This window comes from Lepisma saccharinum, chromosome 2 (genome assembly GCF_977018435.1).
Source record: "Lepisma saccharinum chromosome 2, izLepSacc3.1, whole genome shotgun sequence".
NCBI lineage: Eukaryota > Metazoa > Arthropoda > Insecta > Zygentoma > Lepismatidae > Lepisma > Lepisma saccharinum.
The window spans coordinates 53,899,972-53,922,029 of record NC_139230.1 but is presented as its reverse complement, the minus strand read 5'-3'; the positions used below and the strand labels follow the sequence as shown (position 1 = coordinate 53,922,029).

The window sequence follows — 22,058 nt, the reverse complement described above, 5'->3', positions numbered from 1 at the left end:
CATCAATGATAACCAGAGAACAGACTTCAAAACAACTAAGATCATCAATAAGTCATCCAAATGCTGCGACATCATTATCAAAGAAGCAATAGCCATCTGCAGGGTAACACAAAATCTCAACAAGGACACAGGACCAAAACTGGACTATGTCTGGCTCACGATAATCGATTGATTGAATTTGTAATTTTGGGTGTGTCAACACCTAGGCTATCTTAAACCCATCACATTATACGGGGTCCAGCCCCTTACCATAACTAAAATGTAACTAACATAACTGTAATGTCGAACTAAAATATTCTTACTCGAGTTAAAAGCTGAGGGTGTAAAGGGGCACTCAACACATGCAAGGACAAAACAGAACAACATACACACAGTCCTACAAGGATTATACTGGCCATAGGATGGTATCACTTCTTTATGGCATATCTACCAGTCATTTGAATCAGATCAGAATTTTAATTTCTAAAAAATTTAAAAAAATAGTTTAAAAAAAATACATGGCATATCTTGAAACACAGTATTGAATCAACTTCACAAACCTTTTTTGTTAAAGAATTCCCTTGAGTACTTTCCTGAAAAGGTAATTGATCGAGGCATTTCTCCCAATAGCTCTATGATGTGAGCCAGGTGATCTTCATCTCGAGAATAATCTTCACCAGAATGTGGTTCAAACAGATAATCCCCAGTTGCTAGTTCAAATGCCTGAAACATGTAAAATACAACCATGTTGCTTAAACTTATTTTACACATGCTGCTTTTAGCAATTTTATGCAAAAGAGTTTTTTCAGAATGTGTTAAGACATTTAATAAAATTGCTAGCACATTACAAATGCATATGCAAATTGTTCACTATTGTTGGTACGAAAAAAACTTGCTCCATAAATATGTCTCAACATATCATCAGGAAGTACTAAAATAAATAAGACTTATTTAATAAATTGTAGTGGAACCTCCATGTTACGTTTTCCAGGGAACCAAGAGTTTAAAATGGGAAGAAATTTAAAATCTGGGAAAATTTTACAACATTGATTGAATGTATAATGCAGGAAAATGTAAAATTGGAGTTCCACTCTATTTACTGTATGAAAGAGTGGCTAGACCAGATGATGAACACACAGTTTTGAATTTTGCAGAATATTTTTTTTAAAAAAAAAAACCAAGGCAAAATATTATTGAAACACTGTTGGCTTGTTTCAAGTGACCAATTTCATTTTTAAAAGAGAACTAATATGCCTGCTAACCACCACAGAAACAAGTTAAAGTAAAACCTGCTGTAAACAAAATCAAAAGGGACCATAGCATTATTCTGCTAAAGTCAGGTTTCTGTTTAACAAGTGTAAGAAAAAAAAAGAGTGAATTCACACTGTAATTGAACACATGTAAACATTAGAAGGAACAGAACAGAAGATTGTTTTCTTCTCCAGTACAAAGCAGGGTTTTCTGCACACAATTTATAGTCTTGGCTGCCTGACTTTCCACAAACAGTTTCGCCTAACAAATCGCAAATTGCTGAAGTTATTTAAAACTTTTGACAGGATCTCAAAATATAGATAGCTTAACATTCTTCACTCCACACTTTTCTTCTTCCAATGCAATGTGACTTTCCTCTTCCCCTTTCCTACTTTCTCTAAAATTCTCAACTGAGGTCAGAATATCCATCATGTCTGGTTCTGTTTGCACATCTTTGTTCATGTTGATAAGTTCTTAGCATTGCAGTTATTGAAAGCAGCTTCATTCATTCAGTTTTGTAAGTCCTGCTTGTCTTTCTTATTTTCTACACTAGCAGTAACTTTACTCATAGGAAATCCTGCTTTTTGGAAACACTTTGTCACCGTTTCTGGTAACAAGCTTGACTTATCCAAATAACCACATCCAGAAACAAGGCAGATCATGCAAGCTCCGAGATTTGATTTGATTTGGTGTTTGTTATTTAGTGTTGCTTTTCTGCCACTTTTGGCTAATAGTGATGATGAGGATGAGTGATGATTTGATGAAACTGATGAAGGGTCACTCATACAGAACATCCAAGCCCAGGTTGAGATTTGAACCTGGAATGCCTTGTATCATAGCAACTCTGCCACGGAGGCTGGCAAGAAGTTCAGAAGTGGAAGAGGCCGAATTCATATTGGCGAGCAAATATTGCATTAATAATTTACGATAGTGCACTTTAACATTCTGAATGGCACTCTGATCCATTGGTTGAGATAGACTTATGGAAAGTTCGATGTGGGAATGGCATGTTGTATTATGTAAAAATAACAGAACATGTTGATTTTGATTTTTCATTCAATAATTAAAAGCCGTTAACCATTCCCCCCTGATCTGTGACGTCATCCACACATTTTTGTTCAATCTCTACTCAATGGGGAGTTTCTGTATGTCCATGTTTCTGAAGCACCATGACTCTGTTGCCTTCCTGATTGATCACTAAAGGTTTCTTCATTTCACCTGATGAAGAGCCACACATATAAAGCAGTCCATCTTTCTACAGAAGAACAGTCCAGTCTCACCACCATTCTCTATGTTTTCAGGTTTTCCAGGTAGTTTAGCAATCCACTCCTCAATGGTTTCGCTACATAGTACATTACTCGATTCACCACACAAATGAAAAACTATCTGATGTCTTTTGTGAAAACTCTACAGCCATCCATTACATGCTTTGAATTCTTTCTTACCCAGTTTTTAAATAACTTTTGAGCATATCCCTGAAACATAGGACCTGACACACTGTCATTTTTTGCCCTGGCACAGACAAACCAATCCCACATAATTTCATTAATGTTTCTGTTTGCAGTATTCTTAAGTTCTCTTTTTATTTTTCCTTTAGCATAGATTTCCTACAGCTTCAACATTTCAGTTTTCTTTTTTAGAATGTTGTACAGGGTGTCTGAGAAGTCCCCACACCCCTAGGTTTGAGTATCACAGAGAACAATGTCAGTGTAATTTTAGTTGTGGTATTGGTAACACTCCCCTCCAGGGAACGCTGCCTTAAAGTAGCACTGACCGTGCGGGCGGAGGGGTTTGCGTGCTTTGTTGAGGCTGAGAGCTATGCCAGCGGTAGATTTTCTACCAGCAGGGTCACCCATGCTGGACAGGTCTCAGAAGAGAAGCCAGACTAAGGCGTTCTGCAACGCCCCATCTTACCTAGTATATCCTATCCTAATATTCCTACCCAGTCCCAAACAAACAAATGCGAACATCTGCATCTGTGTCCCACATTGTGGAGTGGCAAGTGCCAAGGCCTAAAGATGGCAGCCCCATCATGGCACTCAGGGTCAGAGGGCCAATAACCCACTACCCTTAAAATAGATTATTAAAGAAACCAAACGAGGAAATAGCCGGACGGACAAACTGTTGACGACCTTTGGACTTAAAAAGAAAACTCTAGTGGGGTTTTGGAATGTTAGAACATTATATGAGGCAGGAAAATTGCAACAAGTAGAAGCAGAAATGGAGAAATATAAGTTGGACATCCTGGGAATGAGCGAAGTGCGTTGGAATGAATTTGGAGAGATGAAAACATCTAGTGGTATGACATTCCTCTATTCAGGTAGACCAAATGAAGATGATGAACATCGTAATGGAGTAGGCATACTCATAAACAAGAAGACTGCTCGAAGTATATTGGACTGGAAGCCTGTATCTGAACGAATAATTATGGTCAGATTACAGGCAAAGGTTAGAAATGTGAGCATCATACAATGCTATGCACCCACAAACCAAGCAGAAATAGAAGAAAAACAAGAGTTCTACAAAGAATTACAAGACACTATAAATAAGGTTAAGAAGAAAGATGTTATTATTGTAATGGGCGATTTAAATGCTAAAATTGGCTCGGAAAATGTTGGACTGGAGCAAGTGATTGGCAAGCATGGTCTAGGTGACAGAAATGAAAATGGGGAAATGTTTGTAGATTGGTGTGCCTCAAATGAAATGACTATTGGAGGTACACTATTTGCACATAAAAATATACATAAGATCTCTTGGGTATCCCCAGATCATAGAACTCAAAATCAGATTGATCATATAGCTATAAGTAGGAAATGGAGAACATCTTTATTAGATGTGAGAAGTAAACGTGGAGCAGACATTAGCAGTGATCATCATCTTATGGTAGCCAGTTTTAGGGTAAAAATTATGGCCGCAAAGGAGAAATTTAATAAACAAAGCACAAAGTTTGACATTGGAAAACTACAGAATAATAGTGTAAAACAGGACTTCAAGTTGCAACTTCAAAACAAATATCAAGAACTAGGGGAGCTGGATGGTGATGAGGTGGAACAACACTGGGAAAAGGTGAAAAATACATTTACAACGGTATCAAAAGAAGTTTTGGGATATAAAAACCCTAAGAAAAAGAACTGGATGTTAGAGGAAACTTGGAGGAAAATAGAAGAAAGGAAACACATTAAGCAGAAGATTAATATATGTAAAACTAGGAAAAAGAAAGCAGAATTACAAGAAGAATATAGGAAAAAAGATCATGAATTGAAATATAGTGCGCGAGCTGACCGTAGAAAATGGACCAGCAAGTTAGCCGGTAAGGCAGAAAAAGCAGTAAATGAGGGAAATATGAAGGAAGTATACCAAATTACAAAGATCTTGTCTCAAAAGAAAACCATACGGAACCGCCCAGTGAGAAAAAGAGATGGAGTACTCCTTACGAATAAGGAAAATCAGCTCAATAGATGGAAAGAACATTTTTCAGAAGTATTAAACCAAACCATAGAAGGGACAGAAGATTTGCTTGAAATACCGGAAGAAATGCCAGAATATGAAATAGAAGATGAAATAACTACTAAAGAACCAACAAAAGAAGAAATTAAAAAAGCATTGAGAGAACAAAAGAGTGGTAAAGCACCTGGAATTGATAACATTCCACCAGAAATTCTTAAGGAAGACATGGAGATGGCAATAGAAATATTAACCACTTTTTGCAAAAATATGGAAAACAAAATCAATACCAGAAGATTGGAAAAGCGGTCTACTAGTAAAAATACCTAAGAAGGGAGATATTACTAACTGCAATAACTGGAGAGGCATAACACTACTTTCAGTTCCTAGTAAAGTTCTAAGTAGAATTATTTTAAACCGAATTAAAGGATGTGTTGAGAAAAAGATCCGGAGAGAACAAGCAGGCTTTCGAAGCAACCATTCCTGTATAGATCAGATAAATACACTGCGTATTATTATAGAACAGAGTATGGAATACTTCTCTAATATGTACCTTATATTTGTGGACTTCCAGAAAGCATTTGACTCTGTAAATAGAATGAAAATGTGGACAATTGTAAAAGAATATGGCATTCCAACACACATGACTGATCTTATTAAAAACTCCTATGATGGTTCCACATGTCAAGTTGTGCATGAGGGAATACTTACGGATCCAATACCAGTTATTTCAGGAGTAAGGCAAGGATGTATTTTGTCACCAACAATATTTCTGATGGTAATTGATAAAGTAATGAAGAGGGTAACGGAAGGAAAAAGGAGAGGTATAAATTCACCCAACAGCTAGAAGACTTGTGTTTTGCAGATGATGTTTGTTTGCTGTCTCATACATACCGTAATATGAAAAATAAATTAGGAGATTTGGATAAGGAAGGGAAAAGAGTTGGTTTAAAGATAAATAGTACAAAGACGAAATCATTAAGAACAAATGTAAAAAAGATGGAAAATATCCACTTGAATGAGGAAAATATTGAAGAGGTTAAGGAGTTTACATATCTGGGGAGTTTGGTGACAAATACAGGGGGAACAGAAGATGATGTTAGATCAAGAATTAGGAAAGCAAATGTGGCATTTATTCAGCTATATAAAGTTTGGAAAGCCAGAGAAATTTCAATAAGAACTAAGCTGCGAATTTTTAGAACAAATGTGAAGTCAGTTCTCCTTTATGGATGTGAAACTTGGAAAGTAACGAAGAAAATTACTGAAGACCTACAGACATTCATAAACAGATGCCTAAGGAAACTTCTGGGAATATATTGGCCAGATATTATCTCAAATGAAGATCTATGGAGACGTACGCAAGAGGAACCGGTGGCAATACAGATCAAAAGAAGAAAATGGAAGTGGATTGGCCACACATTGAGGAAAGATCCATCGGCAATAGAGAGACAAGCATTGAGCTGGAATCCACAAGGACAACGTAGGAGAGGAAGGCCAAGAATGAGTTGGAGAAGGACAATAGAGCAAGAAATATGGGAAGCAGGAAAGACCTGGAACGAGATAAGGAAGATGGCTGGAAACAGAGTCCGTTGGCGATGCTTCGTTGAGGCCCTATGCTCCGTAGCGGAGTAACAGGAAATAAGTCAAGTAAGTCATTGGTAACACTGCTTTCATGGTCACAGACAGCAATATCTGGTATCCCTGCTTTCAAGGTCGTGTGGATCATTTCAGTTGTGAAGCCATGGCTGATGTTGAGTGGTTGCAGTTACACAGTTGAGGAACGGTTAGTGGCATGTGTGTGGGTGCACGAACGAGCGCACACAGGGCAAACAATGACACAGGTAATGACTGTGTTTGCTTCGGGATGTGTCAAAGACAAGCCATGTAGTGGATGTAAGAAGACACGTGAGGAAACATGTGCTGCCATCGCTCGGTAAATTGTGATGTCTCCAACAAAATCAATTCGCAAAGGAGCAGCTGAACTGAATATACCACGTTCAACAATGCATGACCACATTAAAAAAGATTTGCATACGAAAGCATTTAGACCAATGTTTGTGAATGAATTATCTGACGACGACATGGAGCAGCGTGTTGCAGCCTGCCGTGCTTTGTTGACACAATTTCCAAATGCTGTGTCTTGCTCACGAGTGTTATTTTCAGATGAATGTGCGATATATCGCAGTTCGCACAGGAGGAATGTGGTCTTGTGGTTTACGAAAATCCTCATTAAGTGCAAGAGTTGGAACGAAACCCGCCTCATGTTATGATATGGGCCAGGACGACATCACAATACTTGTTCGGACCATATTTTTTTTACGAATATGTGAATGGACATTCTTATTTACACATGTTGCAAACGTCGTTAATACCTCAGCTGCAAGAGAAGGGAATCATGCATTCATGTGTGGGTACAGCAGGACGGGGCTCCAGCCCATTTTGCTCTTCAGGTGCACGATTTCCTTAATGAACAATTTCCAGGCCGCTGGATTGGGAGTGGTTCTCCAACATCTCCATCCTCATTGAAATGGCCTCCACAAAGCCCAGACCTTACAATGCCAGACAACTCATTGTGGGGAATAATCAAGTCACATGTCTCTCATCGTCAGTACAGGACAGATGAAGAATTGCACGAAAGTGTGGAGGAAGCCTTTCAAAAGATAACTCCTCAGATGCTCTGCAACATGTCAAGGAGGACATGGAGATGCATACATCTGTGCACGATGGAGCACATACAGATCCACTGGATACTTAGTTCGTATATGTAAGTACTGAACCATAGTATGTACTAAATAAATAAGCTAAAATTACACTCACATTGCTCTCTGTGATATTCATACCTAGGGGTACGGCGACTTCTCGGACACATTGTACATTTGAGTTTAACTGATTGTGAACATCATCATGATCTGCTTAACAAGACAATTTTTCTCTCGCTCTCTTGCATGATTCACTTTTACTCTTGTGTTAAGGTCACGCACAACTCTTTGTCTTTGTAACCATGATGGTGACTGCCAGACTAAAGTATACACAAATCAAATTTCAATAGAGGTGCAGTATACATAGTAGTGTAGTATATAGCTTAGTATACACGCAGTGCAACTTGGAAGACACCTGGCCAGAATTTCAAAGGCGATATTGACAGATCATTAGTGCAGAAATTGGGAAGAGCAGAGAATATGTTTTCTGAAAAATGGATTCTGGAACATAGGGAATGTTCCATATAAAGGTTTCTCTTGATTAATGTTTCTGCATTAGACAGTTTCCAATTAATCCAGTAAAGTCAAGGGACTGGGAACTATTCCTTATGAAGCCAGATTTCCATTCAATAAAGGGTCTGCTTACGGCAGGTTTCACTGTATAATGAAATTAATTATCTCTAATAGCAAAGTAATCGAAGAAAATTCAAACATATTTGGGAAACAAATTACAATCTTAGATATAACTGCAACTCTGTCCTTCTTGGGCCCACTTTCAAGCTTTTGGTCAGAAATTTCCAATCAGGCTAGATAGAAATTGGATTTAATTTATTTGCAAGTTATTTGCAGAGTAATTTGTAAATGTTAAAATCACCCCATAATTTACATTCCTGAAAAATTATACTGGTGAATGTCCCGAAAAAATTTGATTGTTATTTGTATTAAGCAAATAATTCAGAAAATCCTTATACAGAGTTGATACTAATTTTCAGGGAAAGAGAATTCCCTGATGCAAAATGGAAGAAAAAATCATTGAAATCACTCATTGTTTCACATGATACATGGTTCCATTTTATTTATCACCATGTGCATTGGATTTGTGTTAACAATCCTCTTTTCCTTTCTAAGCAAAATAAGCACAAAAGCGATATACACACATCAGAACCTTTATGAAATTGCATATTTCATGGAAATTGGTTACTCAATACCACATTTAATTTCTTTTCATGTTTGTGAAGAAAATTTACACATGCAATTCACATATAATTCCCAGTCAGTAGACACCCTGATATTGTTTATGCTCACCATGCAAGCTGTACTCCAAATATCAGCTGGAGGACCATAGCCAGCACCCAGTAAAACTTCTAAGCAACGGTATTGTCTTGTTTGGATATCCTCTGTGAAATGATGGTACTGAAAGAAAATAATGTGTTCATATGTAATTTTGTATGGTTTCTTAATGTTACATGTAAAATGCAATGAAAATGTTGAATATGATTAGCCCAGTCCTCCAATCAAGTAGTAACGTAGACTACAAAACTTCTACATGATGAAAGGACTATCAAATACACACATGATATAACCAGGATTCCAACACGAGTGTTAGTTTCATGACAGGAATCATTCCAATTAGTATACATATTACACATGTAGCCATGATTAGAACTTAATGTAATTTGGTCAAATCAATTACCATAAATAGAGCACTACCTAATATCAATTTAAAAATGACAAGCATGTCATTCAGAACCTAAATAAAACATATACCACCTTAATTGTTGTGTGACGATAATTGAAAATATTATTTAGAAAAAGACAGTTTATTCTTAAAGTTAGTTGCAAGTAAAAAGTGCAAAATGAATTTCATTTTTATATTCACCTAAGAAATAAAAATAGTTTTCTATTGTCAATTAAAAAAATATCATAAACATCAGGGAATGATGACGTGTTCACATTTCTATTAATGTAAAAAATAATCAAGACAAAAGTTAGAATGGAAAATTTTGTGTGACTGGTGCAAAGTTGTCAAAACAAATACATGCTATATTTAGTGACACAAATGTAATTTTACAGGTAGTTCACGATCTATGGTAACAAGTTGCAAAGATGTCACAGTAGCTCCATATGTAAACGTACGCAAGTGAATCAAACTGCGGCAATGTGAGTGATACATGCAGAGTGTACAGCAGTGCACTCAAGTGTCACATATGTAAAATGGCACCAAAAATAGAACCATTCCGGGAAGGGCACATTACTGCACTTTCCGATGCAAAATACTTGTATTGCAAGATTATCAAGCAATGTAAGAGGTGTGGTTTCACCATCTCCAAGAAAGGCATCTCATGTGTGCTGCATAATCAAAGTAAGGCCAGAAGAGGACTGATTCCAGAGGGCAAGAAAGAAACATGCACATCCACAACCAGCCGGACCCCGGAGATCATTCGGAAGGTGAAGGCCCTAGTCTCTGGACCGAATTCAGCAACACAGAGAGCCACTGCAGTGAAATTGGGGATGTTCGTGACAATTGCCAACACCATTATCAACTGGAATTTGAACCTGCAAAAGTGACATGAATGCCAAAAGGATTTGCAAGATGGTATCGGGAGATGAAGGAAAGTTTCCCCAAGGGCTTCGTGGTCATCGCAGGATACAGCTACAATGGCAAGTTGACCATTCTCCGGGTAGCTACAAATGTGAAAGTCAACTCGGCCTATTATCAGACTCACATCATGACCCCAGTTCATCCCACAGAAATCCCAGCTCTCTATGGTGCAGATTCCACTAAGGTTTGTCTGCATCAGGATGAGGCTTCAAGCCATACGCCTGCTTTGAACCGCTAATTCTTGGGAGGATATGGAGAGAAACGGGAATACATTCCATCCCTTACAGCGACATCGCTGTTAAATCACCTGATGCTTTGCCAATGGAGTTCTGTGCATCTGGGTTATTGAAAAGAGCCCTTGGATGCAGATGACTGTGAACCATGGGCGGTCTCTGGAAAGCCTACCAGAAGGAGTGGCATAAACTGAATATCACTGTACTTCGTACCAGCTTGCTGCAGTGGAAACTGACATGCAGAGCGACAGCTTACTCTCGTGGCCACCAAATTGAACATCACCGCTGGCGGAGGCATGATTTTTCATCAGTTACAGCTGTTTGACTTTGTTATACATTGCAAACAACCTTCTGTATGTATTTTACCATAAAATATGAGACTCTATAGTTATTAGCATTATAGCTCATCATTATATACTTACAACCCAGCAAGCATTTCCAAGATCGGCTATTTTAACTTTCATATCACAAATGTCATGTACAGGATCAGGTTGGCTAGTAAGTTGCTTGTGATCTGGACAGGAAGCCACCCTTCGAAATGTTTTACCTGAGGATTAAAATCTTGTTTAGGAAAGAAGCACTTAATTCAAAGAGGCAATGAAACAATGGAACCTTAATTTTACATTCCAGATTTTACCTTTCTGGCCCCATTAAGTAAAATGTTTCAAAACTTTCCCAGGTTATACATTTTCCTGCATTAGTAGCCACTGCCCCCAAAAAATGTATAATTGAGGTTCCATTGTATCTAGTTGTCAAATCAAGTACATCAACGACTACCTATATTCATTTACTGGAATACAACAATCAAGGAATGCAAATTAAAACTGAACTACATTGTGTGCAAGTAATACAGAAATATCAAAGTTCATTGTGCATTTGTTTAATTGTAATGTGTGTGACATGGGCAATATTTCAAATTATATCTGGGTTTCTCAATTCTTTTGAATAGAACTCTGATGAGATAATGAAACAAAAATCAAAATGATCATAGTTACAGATTGATATATATTTCCCGATTTCAGGTATCCTGTTTAGTTTTAAATGTGTCATCCAATACTATTCCAGAATTTGGATAGACTCTGGTAGATCAGTAATATATTCATCATCTGATTTTTAAAAATATCTAGGAACATTCAAAATTTTCAATGTCCAAGTATAGAAATCAGCATTAGAATCATCAAACTTGTATCTACCAACCCCCCTCCCCTTTTTAACTCCTGTTGAGATAAAGTGGCACATTCTTCAATTGTTCAAGCCTGTAAAGTATGCCACTTTATGTGAACAGGAGTGTACATGTACAGTCATGGATGCTTCTGGGTTGTAACAATTCTATTGAAAGCAAATGGTATTCATGTTTGGGGAATAAAAGGTGCGAACTTTTTGCGCAAAACTTTCGCTTGTGTCAAATTATAATCAAATGGTATTGCTATAACCCAGAAGTGTCCGTGACTAAACATGGTATTTGACAAGTTACTCTCTATTTCAAAACTGTAATTTGGATCAAATTTTGCAAATGAAGTAAATAAATGAGGTTCCTATTCTGGACCTTCCATATTTCATGTTACAATGAATGCAGAATCATACATGCATATGCTGATTAAACACATGTGGTCACTTGACATATTAATGGTTATGGAAACCCTCAACTTCATGCAAAATTACACCCTCCTGACTTCTTAAAAAAAAAAAAAAAGTACCAATTTTGCCGTAAATGCCTACTTTATTCCCATGGAGGGATTTGAAGGCTTTCAAGAGCACAAGTATATTTCAGGGTACTACAATCATTAAATGTAAATTCTATTGTGCTAAAATTGTCTATTTGGACTGATAGTGCCTATAAGGTGGAACAAAATAATATTTTAAATGTGAAAAATGTCTCTGTGTCTTCTTGCTGAAATTTTCCCCACAGGCAGATTGAAGTATGGGAATGTTATTCCTGTTTCCCTATGGTGACTAAATCTTACTATGAATTTTCAATTCCCACAAAAGTCAGTGAAACAGTCTCCTTGATGTCATCTTCAATGTTTATAGGAGATGACAACTAGTAAAAAGAAATAATTCTTGACACTTTTCTGGCAGCGAAAGATGAAGAGGTTTTCTCAGGATATCAACCAGGTGATTTGCAGCTAGGCTTCTGAGCTCTCGAGAGCTAACATCACTCTCATCTTCAAGGATTGAAGTGTCGAGATATGTCAGGCTCCCAGTCAACTATTGCTAACCAGGCTGGGTCTAGTTCAAGTCCAGTGTCCCTGTTGAGATTTTTCTATTTCCCGTGGATGGGGTATTGCTTCTTTGATAATTCGGTCCCAGGAATTGGATGATTTATTGATGATCTTGGTACCTGTGAAGTCGATTCTATGGCACTCCTGGATGGAATGTTCTGCTAACCCTGATTTTTCAGGATGAAAATTCTTGATGTAGCTGGCATTTTCTTTACAGCATTGTTCAATTGTCCTCCCCATTTGTCCAATGTAGGTTTTACCACAGGAACAGTTGATATGGCAAACCCCGGGTATCTTCTGTTCTATGTCGTCTTTAGGATTTCGAAGTCTGCTTCTGACTTTTGGTGGCAGTTTGTGTATAGTCTTAATGTTGTGCTTTGAAGGAATGTGTCAAATGACTGCAGAGAGGTTTCTAATGCATGAGATAATGGCTATCTTCTGCTCCTCTTGGTTGTCAGGGAGGTCCGAGTTTGTTTGTTGGTTGTTCTTGTTATGCGTTACTCACTCTAGTGACTTGTTGATGATGCCTTCAAGGTATCCATTCTGTCCGACAGATGTGTGCAGGTGTCTTATTTCATCTTGAAGGTGCTCTGTGTCACTGATGGATATGGCCTGGTGAAACAATGTAGAGAGTAGAGTTGGCTGCTGCTCTCAATGGTTAAGTGAATTTGATGTTTGGGTGCTGGTTGTTAAGGTGATCCAGGAACGTTTGTAGTGCTACTTTGCCATGCAGCCAGATGACAAAGGTGTCATCTACATATCTGTAAAATGTGGCAGGTTTCTGTGGAGTGCTTCATGTTCGAAGTTCTCCATTAAGAAATAGGCTATTGCAAGCAAAAGTGGGGAACCCATTGCCACTTTGTCGGTCTGCTCGTAGTACCTGCCCTTGTAGCTGAAGTAGGTTGAAGTCTAGGTATATTTGAAGAGAAAGATGATAGGTCTTAATGGTACAGCATCTTTCTATATTTTGGGAAGGCCGTAAAGTCATGCTGGTATTGTTCCATTGGATGCTAACTGGTCCTGGGCTTCTTTCAGCAGTGGGGAATTATTCAGTAGAACTCTTGTTCTCCTCTTTATTGCAGCTGTGGGGTCATGGAGTAAAGGTCGGTATGTGCCATTGGTGATTTTGCTGTCGTAGTCTGTGGATTGGAGTATAATAGGCGCGTTTCCTTTGTCTGCTCGTAGCATGATGACGTCTGGGTCTTCTCTCAGTTACTTGAGCTTTCTCTGCTGCTAAGATGTTCAGCTTTGGTGGAGCAGCTGCATTCTTCCAAAGCACAACATTAAGACTATCCACGAACCACCACCAAAAGTCAGAAGCAGACTTCGAAATCCTAAAGATGACCTAGGACAGAAGACACCCAGGGTTTACCATATCAGCTGTTCTTGCAGTAAAGCTTACGTCAAACAAATGGGGAAGACAATCGAACAATGCTGTAAAGAACATGCCAGCTACATCAAGAATTTTCATCCTGAAAAATCAGGGTTAGCAGAACATTCCATCCAGGAGGGCCATAGAATCGACTTCACAAGTACCAAGATCATCAATAAATCATCCAATTCCTGGGATCAAATCATCAAAGAAGCAATACCCATCCACGGAGAAAAGAAAAATCTCAACAGGGACACTGGACTTGAACTGGATCCAGCCTGGCTAGCAATAGTCAACTGGGAGCGCGGACGTTGGAGAGATGGCACCTGATTGGCACACCACATACACCTGACCCTTCCCACAATAAATACATATAACATCCCTGTGACATATCTCTGCACTTCAATCGTTGAAGATGAGAGTGGCGTTAGCTCTCGAAATATCGGAAGCCTATCCGGAAATGACATGGTTGATATCCCGAGAAAACCTCTTCGTGGCAAAGGGAAGTTCATCCTTCCATACCTCAAGAGAAAACTCATCCGTCAATGTTTGTTATCCCCATGTTTCATTAGGTTCAGGTTGCAAGACAAGTATGTTAATTCCAGCAGCAAAATATTCATAATCTCTTGTGGTGCACTCATGCACCCAATATAAAAATGAAGTTTTGTTACAAAAACATGAATTTTTGATATCCAAGTAGAAAGGAAAAATCCCTATGATTTACTGTCATCTTTGGACAAATATCTTAATTCACCCATAGTTAATTGTAATTTCATGTAATGTGAATTTTAATTCAGAACATAGGATTGTTTTTCCTTATGCGCTGAAGAAGATTGTCACAGAGTTAAAGGATGTCCTGTCAAATATTTCTAGAACATCTCTCGAGATATGTCATTTAAATTACAATGTAAGATCTAATTAAATGTATGTGTCTCGCACATGGTGTTTTAGTGTGTTTATGAACACTGATTAGCTTGTGTGTGTATTAATTGAAACACATGGGGACAATAATAAACACAGAAAATTTGAGAATTTTTAAGGCAAGCAAAGTTTATACTTCTTCAAAAATTGTTACAATGAAATATGTTCCAATAGATTCTTATGTAGTTCAGAGTTTTTTTGCTAAATATAAATATATTTTTCAGGAAAACAAAATTTCAGTTTGTTTGAATTTTTGTATAAAGTTCACTTTATGTACAGATTGGCTAATCAAGACTGGATCTATAGTTTGAAGTAGGATCTAAACCACTGTGCAATGTGCCTCCACCAGGTATCAAACCCAGAACCCCTTGGTTACAAATTGACAATGCATCATGCCATTGGAAGGCCCCATGGCTGCAAAGTAGTCTGGTGTAATGTTACTATTAATTGAAAAGGCCATTTAGGATTTTCATTATTAATAGTAGTTTATGCCTATTATCATGTATTTTCCCCAAATTTTTAGTGTCTAGGAATCTGGGCATGCCTTCTGATATTTCCTTTAGTGTGAGCAACAAAAGATTTTAGTAAAACCTTAAAATCTTCATGCATTTGAAAAATAATTACTGATGACTTCTGTATTTACAGATCACAAAAGAGGCTGAAAAATTTGTATTTGCAATCTTATCTGTTCCTTTTTCACAAATATATTTATTAGAAGTAGTATTCTGAAACCTTAGATTTGAGATTTGTAAATATTGATTAAAGACAAAATGGAAATTGTAATTTTAAAACTGGGATGCATACATGAAAAATTAATATGCAAAAATAGAACAGGGAGAGAGACAAAGAAACTTGAAGAATGGAGATGCTACTCTACAAAAATATCAAAACTTTTTCATATTATATAGTACTACCTACTCAATCATAAAATTAAAAAAATCAAATGCACAAACTATCGTAAATCATTATTTCACCTTCTCTTTCTTCGGAAGATTCTCGAATGTCAGAAATGGCTTGGCTCTCACTTCGTCCAAGTGGTGCTCTTTGGTTGTCGGAGTCATGGCCATTGCAGAAATTATTTGTTTCAGATGGGATCTGCAGAGAATTATGAGAACCAGCTGGCTGAATTTCAGCATGTTCCATTTCTGCAAAACTTTTGCGGTTCTCGAGATCTGGAAAAAGAATCAAATAATATATATATTAAACTATAATGGTCCTGAAAGGATTTTATATTGGGTTGACATTTACAATTTACCTTCATCAATGCATGTAAACTTGTCTCTATAAAGGAAGATACATATATGGGTGCAAACTTGAGGTTAGAAAAGCACTTATATCAAGAGGAAACAAACTTCAATTTTCACATAAATAGGCCAACTGTAGGAAAATCGATCACAAGTAACCTGAAGTGCTACATACAATGTGCATAACAGCTGAGAAGCATCAGGTATTTATTCCATTTTGTATTACTATATGATAAAGCACATTCTTCACGATAAGATTTTGACATCTGCTGCTCAAAAATTAAAATGTTTGGATCAAAATAAAAAAAAAATGTCTTCACAGCCTGTACATTCAAAATTGAGAAGGGAAATTAATCAGACGTTCTAGGAAGATCAACCACATTAGTACGGAGTTCACATCCACCATTTTGAGAACTGACTTCAACATCCAACTCAACTGACTCATCTTAAAAAAAAAAAAAGGAGTGAAAATATATGTATGTTGCGGAGATTTGGGAAGAGGTCCAAGATTGTTCCATCTTGGATTCTGGATTTTCATTGGCTGACTTTGTTGTGTTGTTGCAGAGTTGAAATCTGACATCTCTCTTCAGGTTCTCTTTCCTCCTAGGTGATACCTAAGGCTTCTTTATTGCACATTTTCCAGTAACCTTTGCATTTAGCTCTATTCTGGTGCCTTGAGAATACAAAGTGCTATGTGTTCCTGTGATGATGTGTTCCACTACTATAGATTTATCACGTTAAATTTTAAAATTAAGTACACAATATTATAAACTCATGTTAATATAATAGCACAATTGCAAGCCAAATAATATTTCTTTCAAAACTCTCACTATATTTTTACATCTGGAATCTCTACACCCATGTAAGCTACACACCATCATTTTCTGCCACATTACAATGACACTATCTGGAGTTATGCTATTCTACAGTGGAAACTAGACTTTGTTTTACTGCATAATACACGTGATCCTAATGATCCCAATAAAACAAGAATGTTAGAATTTTTTTTCTGGAAGATACATTTTCTGATATTTGGAGATTTTTTTAGCCTAAGGTATCTGGAAAATGTATGATCAAAGTTCCACTGTATTACAAAAACGCACACATATATATTTTACATGTGTTACTAATGTAATTAATACACAAACATCTAAAAACTATACAACTTTCTCAGCAATATCTTCCAATTTTTGTGGTAGTATCTACCTCTTGCTAATAGGAAACAAAAGAAACAAGAAAACCATCTACCTATGCACTGCATCCAGCAATAGTGATAATACTGGGCTGCAAAGATTTCGTAGGAAGGATAACAGGTCATAATGGTTAAATCAAGTCCACCAACTTTAAAAAAATACCACTCATAACAAACTATGCATGTATAGATTTTGTATAATTGCAAGTTGTCATCAAATTCATTTCGGCAAAACCACATTCACATCAAGGAGACAACATATGTGTACTTGTATTTTTGTGTGTGAACGCATGAAATATATGTATTACAATATAAATAAATTGAAAGTTACTTTTGATAAATATTTCCTCAAAATGCCATTACTACTTACATTTTGAGAGGGGAGGGGGGACACTGCACTGCAACCTCAAAAGCCTTCCCACTTTCCTGTACATCCTGGTGTCATAAAGTTTATTGCTTATTAGTGTTGGTTGAGTTGAGGTTTTGCCCGACCCTGTGGCCGAGTGGTTAGCACATCGCGCTGCGATGCCAAGGGTCCCGGGTTCGAATCCCGGTCGGGCTTGGTTGTTTGTGAATGTCCATTCATCAATTTCATCATTTCATCACTCATCCCCATCTTCGCAAATTAGCCAAGAGGCACAAAACGCGAAGTAAAATAAACTAAATCAATCAATCAATCAATCAATGAGTTGAGGTTTTCAAGTACATTTTATGCACAAATAGGCTAATTGGGATTTTACATACAGTTTAAAATGGGATATGAAACCACTATGGGCCTCCAACAGGTACCAAACCCGGGACCCTTTGATTACAAGCTGATGACATTACCACTACATCACCAAGGAGGTCCAGCATTAGTGTTGGTGTCTATCAGGATAAATATTACCAACATTACATACAACTTACATTTTCAATGGAAGGGTTTGGCAAGTTTATAGTTGTTAACATGGATGTTTCTAGATCAATTCTTGTTTTATTAAGCATTATACTTTGTAATAAACTTTCATGTATTAGACTTAAATTTGGTCCAGTTATTTCAATCGTTTCATGTTATTTCCTCCATGTTTATATTTTTTCAAAAAGTAGCAAAAATCAAAATAATGACAAAAAATTACTGATGCAAAAGCCTTAGTGCTTCAGAGGAATGAAAGGCTTGCAACACGAGCTATTTTTGTTTAGGGGTGCTATATAAACAACGGGTTTTTATCTTTAAAATGTCAAATTGACAACATATTGTCTCATTTCATTCATTTTTGTGATATTTTTATAAGCATGTATGGCACAATTCATGTTATTAAGATACAGCAGATATTTGTAACAACAGTACCAACATATCAGACTTTTAACCTATAGCGTTCGACTGGTTGAAATTTTGTATGCCACATGTATATATCTGTTGAGGACGGATGGCCGATAACAGCAGCACATGGCAGCAATTAATGTGCCATTTCTTCAAAACTACACATGGTATTTCAGTTCTGTCCTTTTTGATTTTTGGTATACATACAAAGATATGACACACTGGAATTACAAAACAATACATATATTGTTACTACTATTAACAAGCAGTTTGAAAAAGTCCTTATTTTCCCTTCGTTACTGCCATATTATTATGAGATATTTAACCTTGAGCCGCTGGTCCTCTCGCATGCCTGTATTCTTGTTCACACCGGCGCATTGTCAAGCATGTGCTTTCAAAATTTGCAGTGAAGTACAAAAAAAATCGTAACTCAAGAACTAATTGTCCTGGACAGATGAAATTTGTTTAGTTTTCTTAAAGTCTGGGCTTTTAGTGGAGGTACAATTTATACATTGTGCCTCCCAATAATTAAGTGTTAAACATAGAAGAAAGTTGAATTTTTTAAAAAAGGTTTGCATCCATTGTTACTATATTATTAACAAGCGTTGTTTGAAAAAGCCCTTCCTTTACCTTTTGTTACTATGGATAAATTGAAGATAAAAGGCTGTAACTCCTCAACCACTGCATATTTTTTTAACAATGTACATTCTAATTGTAAGAATGAGTAAAAAGCAACATTTTAAGTAACATCCAACAATTGAGAGTCCAGAGGGGAAGTGGGGGCAAAGGCCCAAAGTTCAAAAGGTTCTGTAATTACGCAAAATTTCCAGCATTTATTCAAAGTTGCAGAACAAGCATTACATATCCTCAAATAGTGGTCTTTTGTCATGTTCCCCTTCAAAAGTTTGGTCCATCCAGCATCCATAGAGCCGACGCTAGAAGAGTAATTCTGGGCATTGTCCCAAAGCTGGCAACACTGCCGATTTATCGCTTTATGTAATGTTATTGTTTATTTTTTACTCAAGAAGTATCAGTTTGATTCCAACGAAACTTTGTCATCTGTCTACGACAATTAGTTCTAGAGTTATGATTTTTTTGTACTTTGCGGCAAGTTTGAAAAACAGCACTTGAAAAGGCACTGGCATCCTTCAAAATACAGGCGTGTGAGATGTCTGGTGTCTAATGAAACCATTTATTACTTACGTGAAATGTAGAAATTTCGTATTTCCGCATTGCACAATTTAATAGTCAAATCCTATTAATTTCGAAGATCTTCTGTCTTCATTCACTAAGGGTATGACATCTGGAGCGGAGATTGTACCGCTCCAGACGCTGTACCCTTAGTGAATGAAGACAGAGGATCTTCGAAATTAATAGGATTTGACTATTAAATTGTGCAATGCGGAAATACGAAATTTCTACATTTCACGTAAGTAATTTTAAACCGCGTTTACCACATCCATCATGAAACCATTTATGTTAATTTTTTCATAAAAAAAATTATAAACTTATTTCTTCATTGTGCCTTTCAAGTGAAATGCCTAGCACATTGTCCAATATTTTCATAAATTTGTGGGGATATAACCACAATATGACTAACTTCTTGGTTGTGTTATATTCTGCCATATTTTTCATATAAAAAGTTCTGTATTAGTGTCTCATATAGGTGTACAGAACCACAATGAATTCTAGTGAAATTACCTTGTTTTCACTCATGGAGCAGGAGGAAATCATTTTTCCTTATGATGTTGAGTGCATAACTAAAATCCATAGGTTATTATTTGGGATTTAATTTTTGTATATGGGGAAATATTACACCTTTCTATAATTTTGTTGTGTTTTGTTTTTGCACATAAAACATCCTTTTCTTATAAGTATTTTGAATTTAATATATTATATTCATGAGTGTAGCTATCGTTGATATGGGATGGAACCCCGGGTGCCACATTTTTCAAGGAACATTTTGACTCCAAAGCCGGAAGAGGAAGTTTTGTAGCTTATTCTAGTGCTTGGAAGAGATCATTATTTATATGAACTGGTATTTTAATTTTACAAATGTTTATGGTAAATGCTTATAGTTATTTTATTCAAGTTTAGTTCATACACATTTAATATGACTGTTTATTCTGTTGGTACACCTAATCAACTGAAATCTATTGTCCTATTGAAATCATATGCCATGCAGGATATTTGCATGGAAAAATTGAGAAAGGAACTAGTTATCTATGCTGTACCAAGAATTGGTATAGTTCTGATATAAGCTTCCATCTATCAGTAACATCAATGACAAACCTGGCATAAATTTGATGATGATGAGGAATTGAATAGTCAAGAGAAAATTGTCATTGTTATGGAATCAAACATATTGTAAAATTCCTATAATTTACATTCCTTTTGGACAGACAAGCCAGTTAATGGCAAAAATCACCTGATTGCTGCTACAATGGCACTGTTTTGTTTGGTGACACAAAATGTTCTGATACAAGGAAAAAAAACAATCTGAAGCAGTTTTTAGTGATATTTTACTATATTTCCCTGTGAACTTATATGGGTAAGATTTTCATACGAGAGAGAGAGAGAGAGATAAGGTATGGCTGAAATCGGGAGAAGAGAGACAATTTGCATTCATCACACCTCTCCTGATGGAGACATGGGCATAATTTGTAATTACGCCTGTTGATATATGTATGTTACACACAGCAACAGTGAGAAACATGCATGAAGAATTATTCCGCACAGTTTTTTGGGTTTTCCATGTGCACGATACATGCTCGTAAATGTGGTATGCACCAAAGTTTGCTGTATTGCACTAATCTGTTCTAAATCATTAAAGTAAAAAGACAAAATCGTGAGGATTAAAAAGTTAATGCAGCTGGGAGGGTTTGCAAACAAGGTTTTCCCATTCAGCCATTTAGGTTCCGGCATAAGACCATGTTAAACATAGGAGGTTTATCTGGAACTTACGTTTGCCATAACTCTTGTTTCTCGCTTTGTACATTTTCCAAGCCTTGCCAATGCTATAGAACCTCCCAGAAGCAGCCGAGGGACCTCTCCCCTCCCATTCCTTGCTCTTGCATTAATTCACAATGTGACCTTGAACTTCTAAAGGGTAAGTTTTTCATACAAGAGGAGGGAGAGATTAGGCATGGCTAAAGAGGGGACACACACAATTTGTCTTCATCATACCTTCCTTGATGGATGGGAAGGAAAAAGGAACTCTTACATTCCCCATGAAATGGGAATCCATGGAGCCTTCTGCAATTGTCTACGATAGGCTATGAGTTGTGGTGCCAGTGAAATCTGACAGCTTGAAAGATACGTTCTCGACCTGCTTCAGGCAGATATAACTCACCCAAGGAAATACAAAGAACAAAAACAGGATTATTCAGCACTGACCTATCTGGTTCAATGGTGCACTGCACCTACACTGTACTCCGATGCAAGCAATAAAATTAGAATTTCATATCAAGATTCTCATCCCATGGTTATAGCTGATAAGAAAACCTGAATGGGAACAAGTGGAACATGTTATCTTCATGGAAAGCTTAAACTCCAAGAGCAGCATTCTTTCAAGCAAGCAGTATATATAAATGTATAAC

The 22,058-nt window shown here is 36.9% G+C and overlaps 1 protein-coding gene across 3 annotated transcripts in view; it reads right to left on the bottom strand.

Moving 5' to 3' along the window:
- The window catches only part of LOC145984035 (SRSF protein kinase 3-like), a 143,529-nt gene that overhangs the window by 12,305 nt on the left and 109,166 nt on the right, over positions 1 to 22,058 (bottom strand). For all 3 annotated transcript variants that reach the window (XM_083117371.1, XM_083117369.1, XM_083117370.1), the window contains exons 8-11: positions 15,698 to 15,895; positions 10,631 to 10,755; positions 8,679 to 8,786; positions 540 to 702 (exon numbers count right to left, since the gene is read on the bottom strand). In XM_083117371.1, the coding sequence (XP_082973497.1) occupies positions 540 to 702; positions 8,679 to 8,786; positions 10,631 to 10,755; positions 15,698 to 15,895 (594 nt within the window). The remainder of the gene's footprint in view (positions 1 to 539; positions 703 to 8,678; positions 8,787 to 10,630; positions 10,756 to 15,697; positions 15,896 to 22,058) is intronic.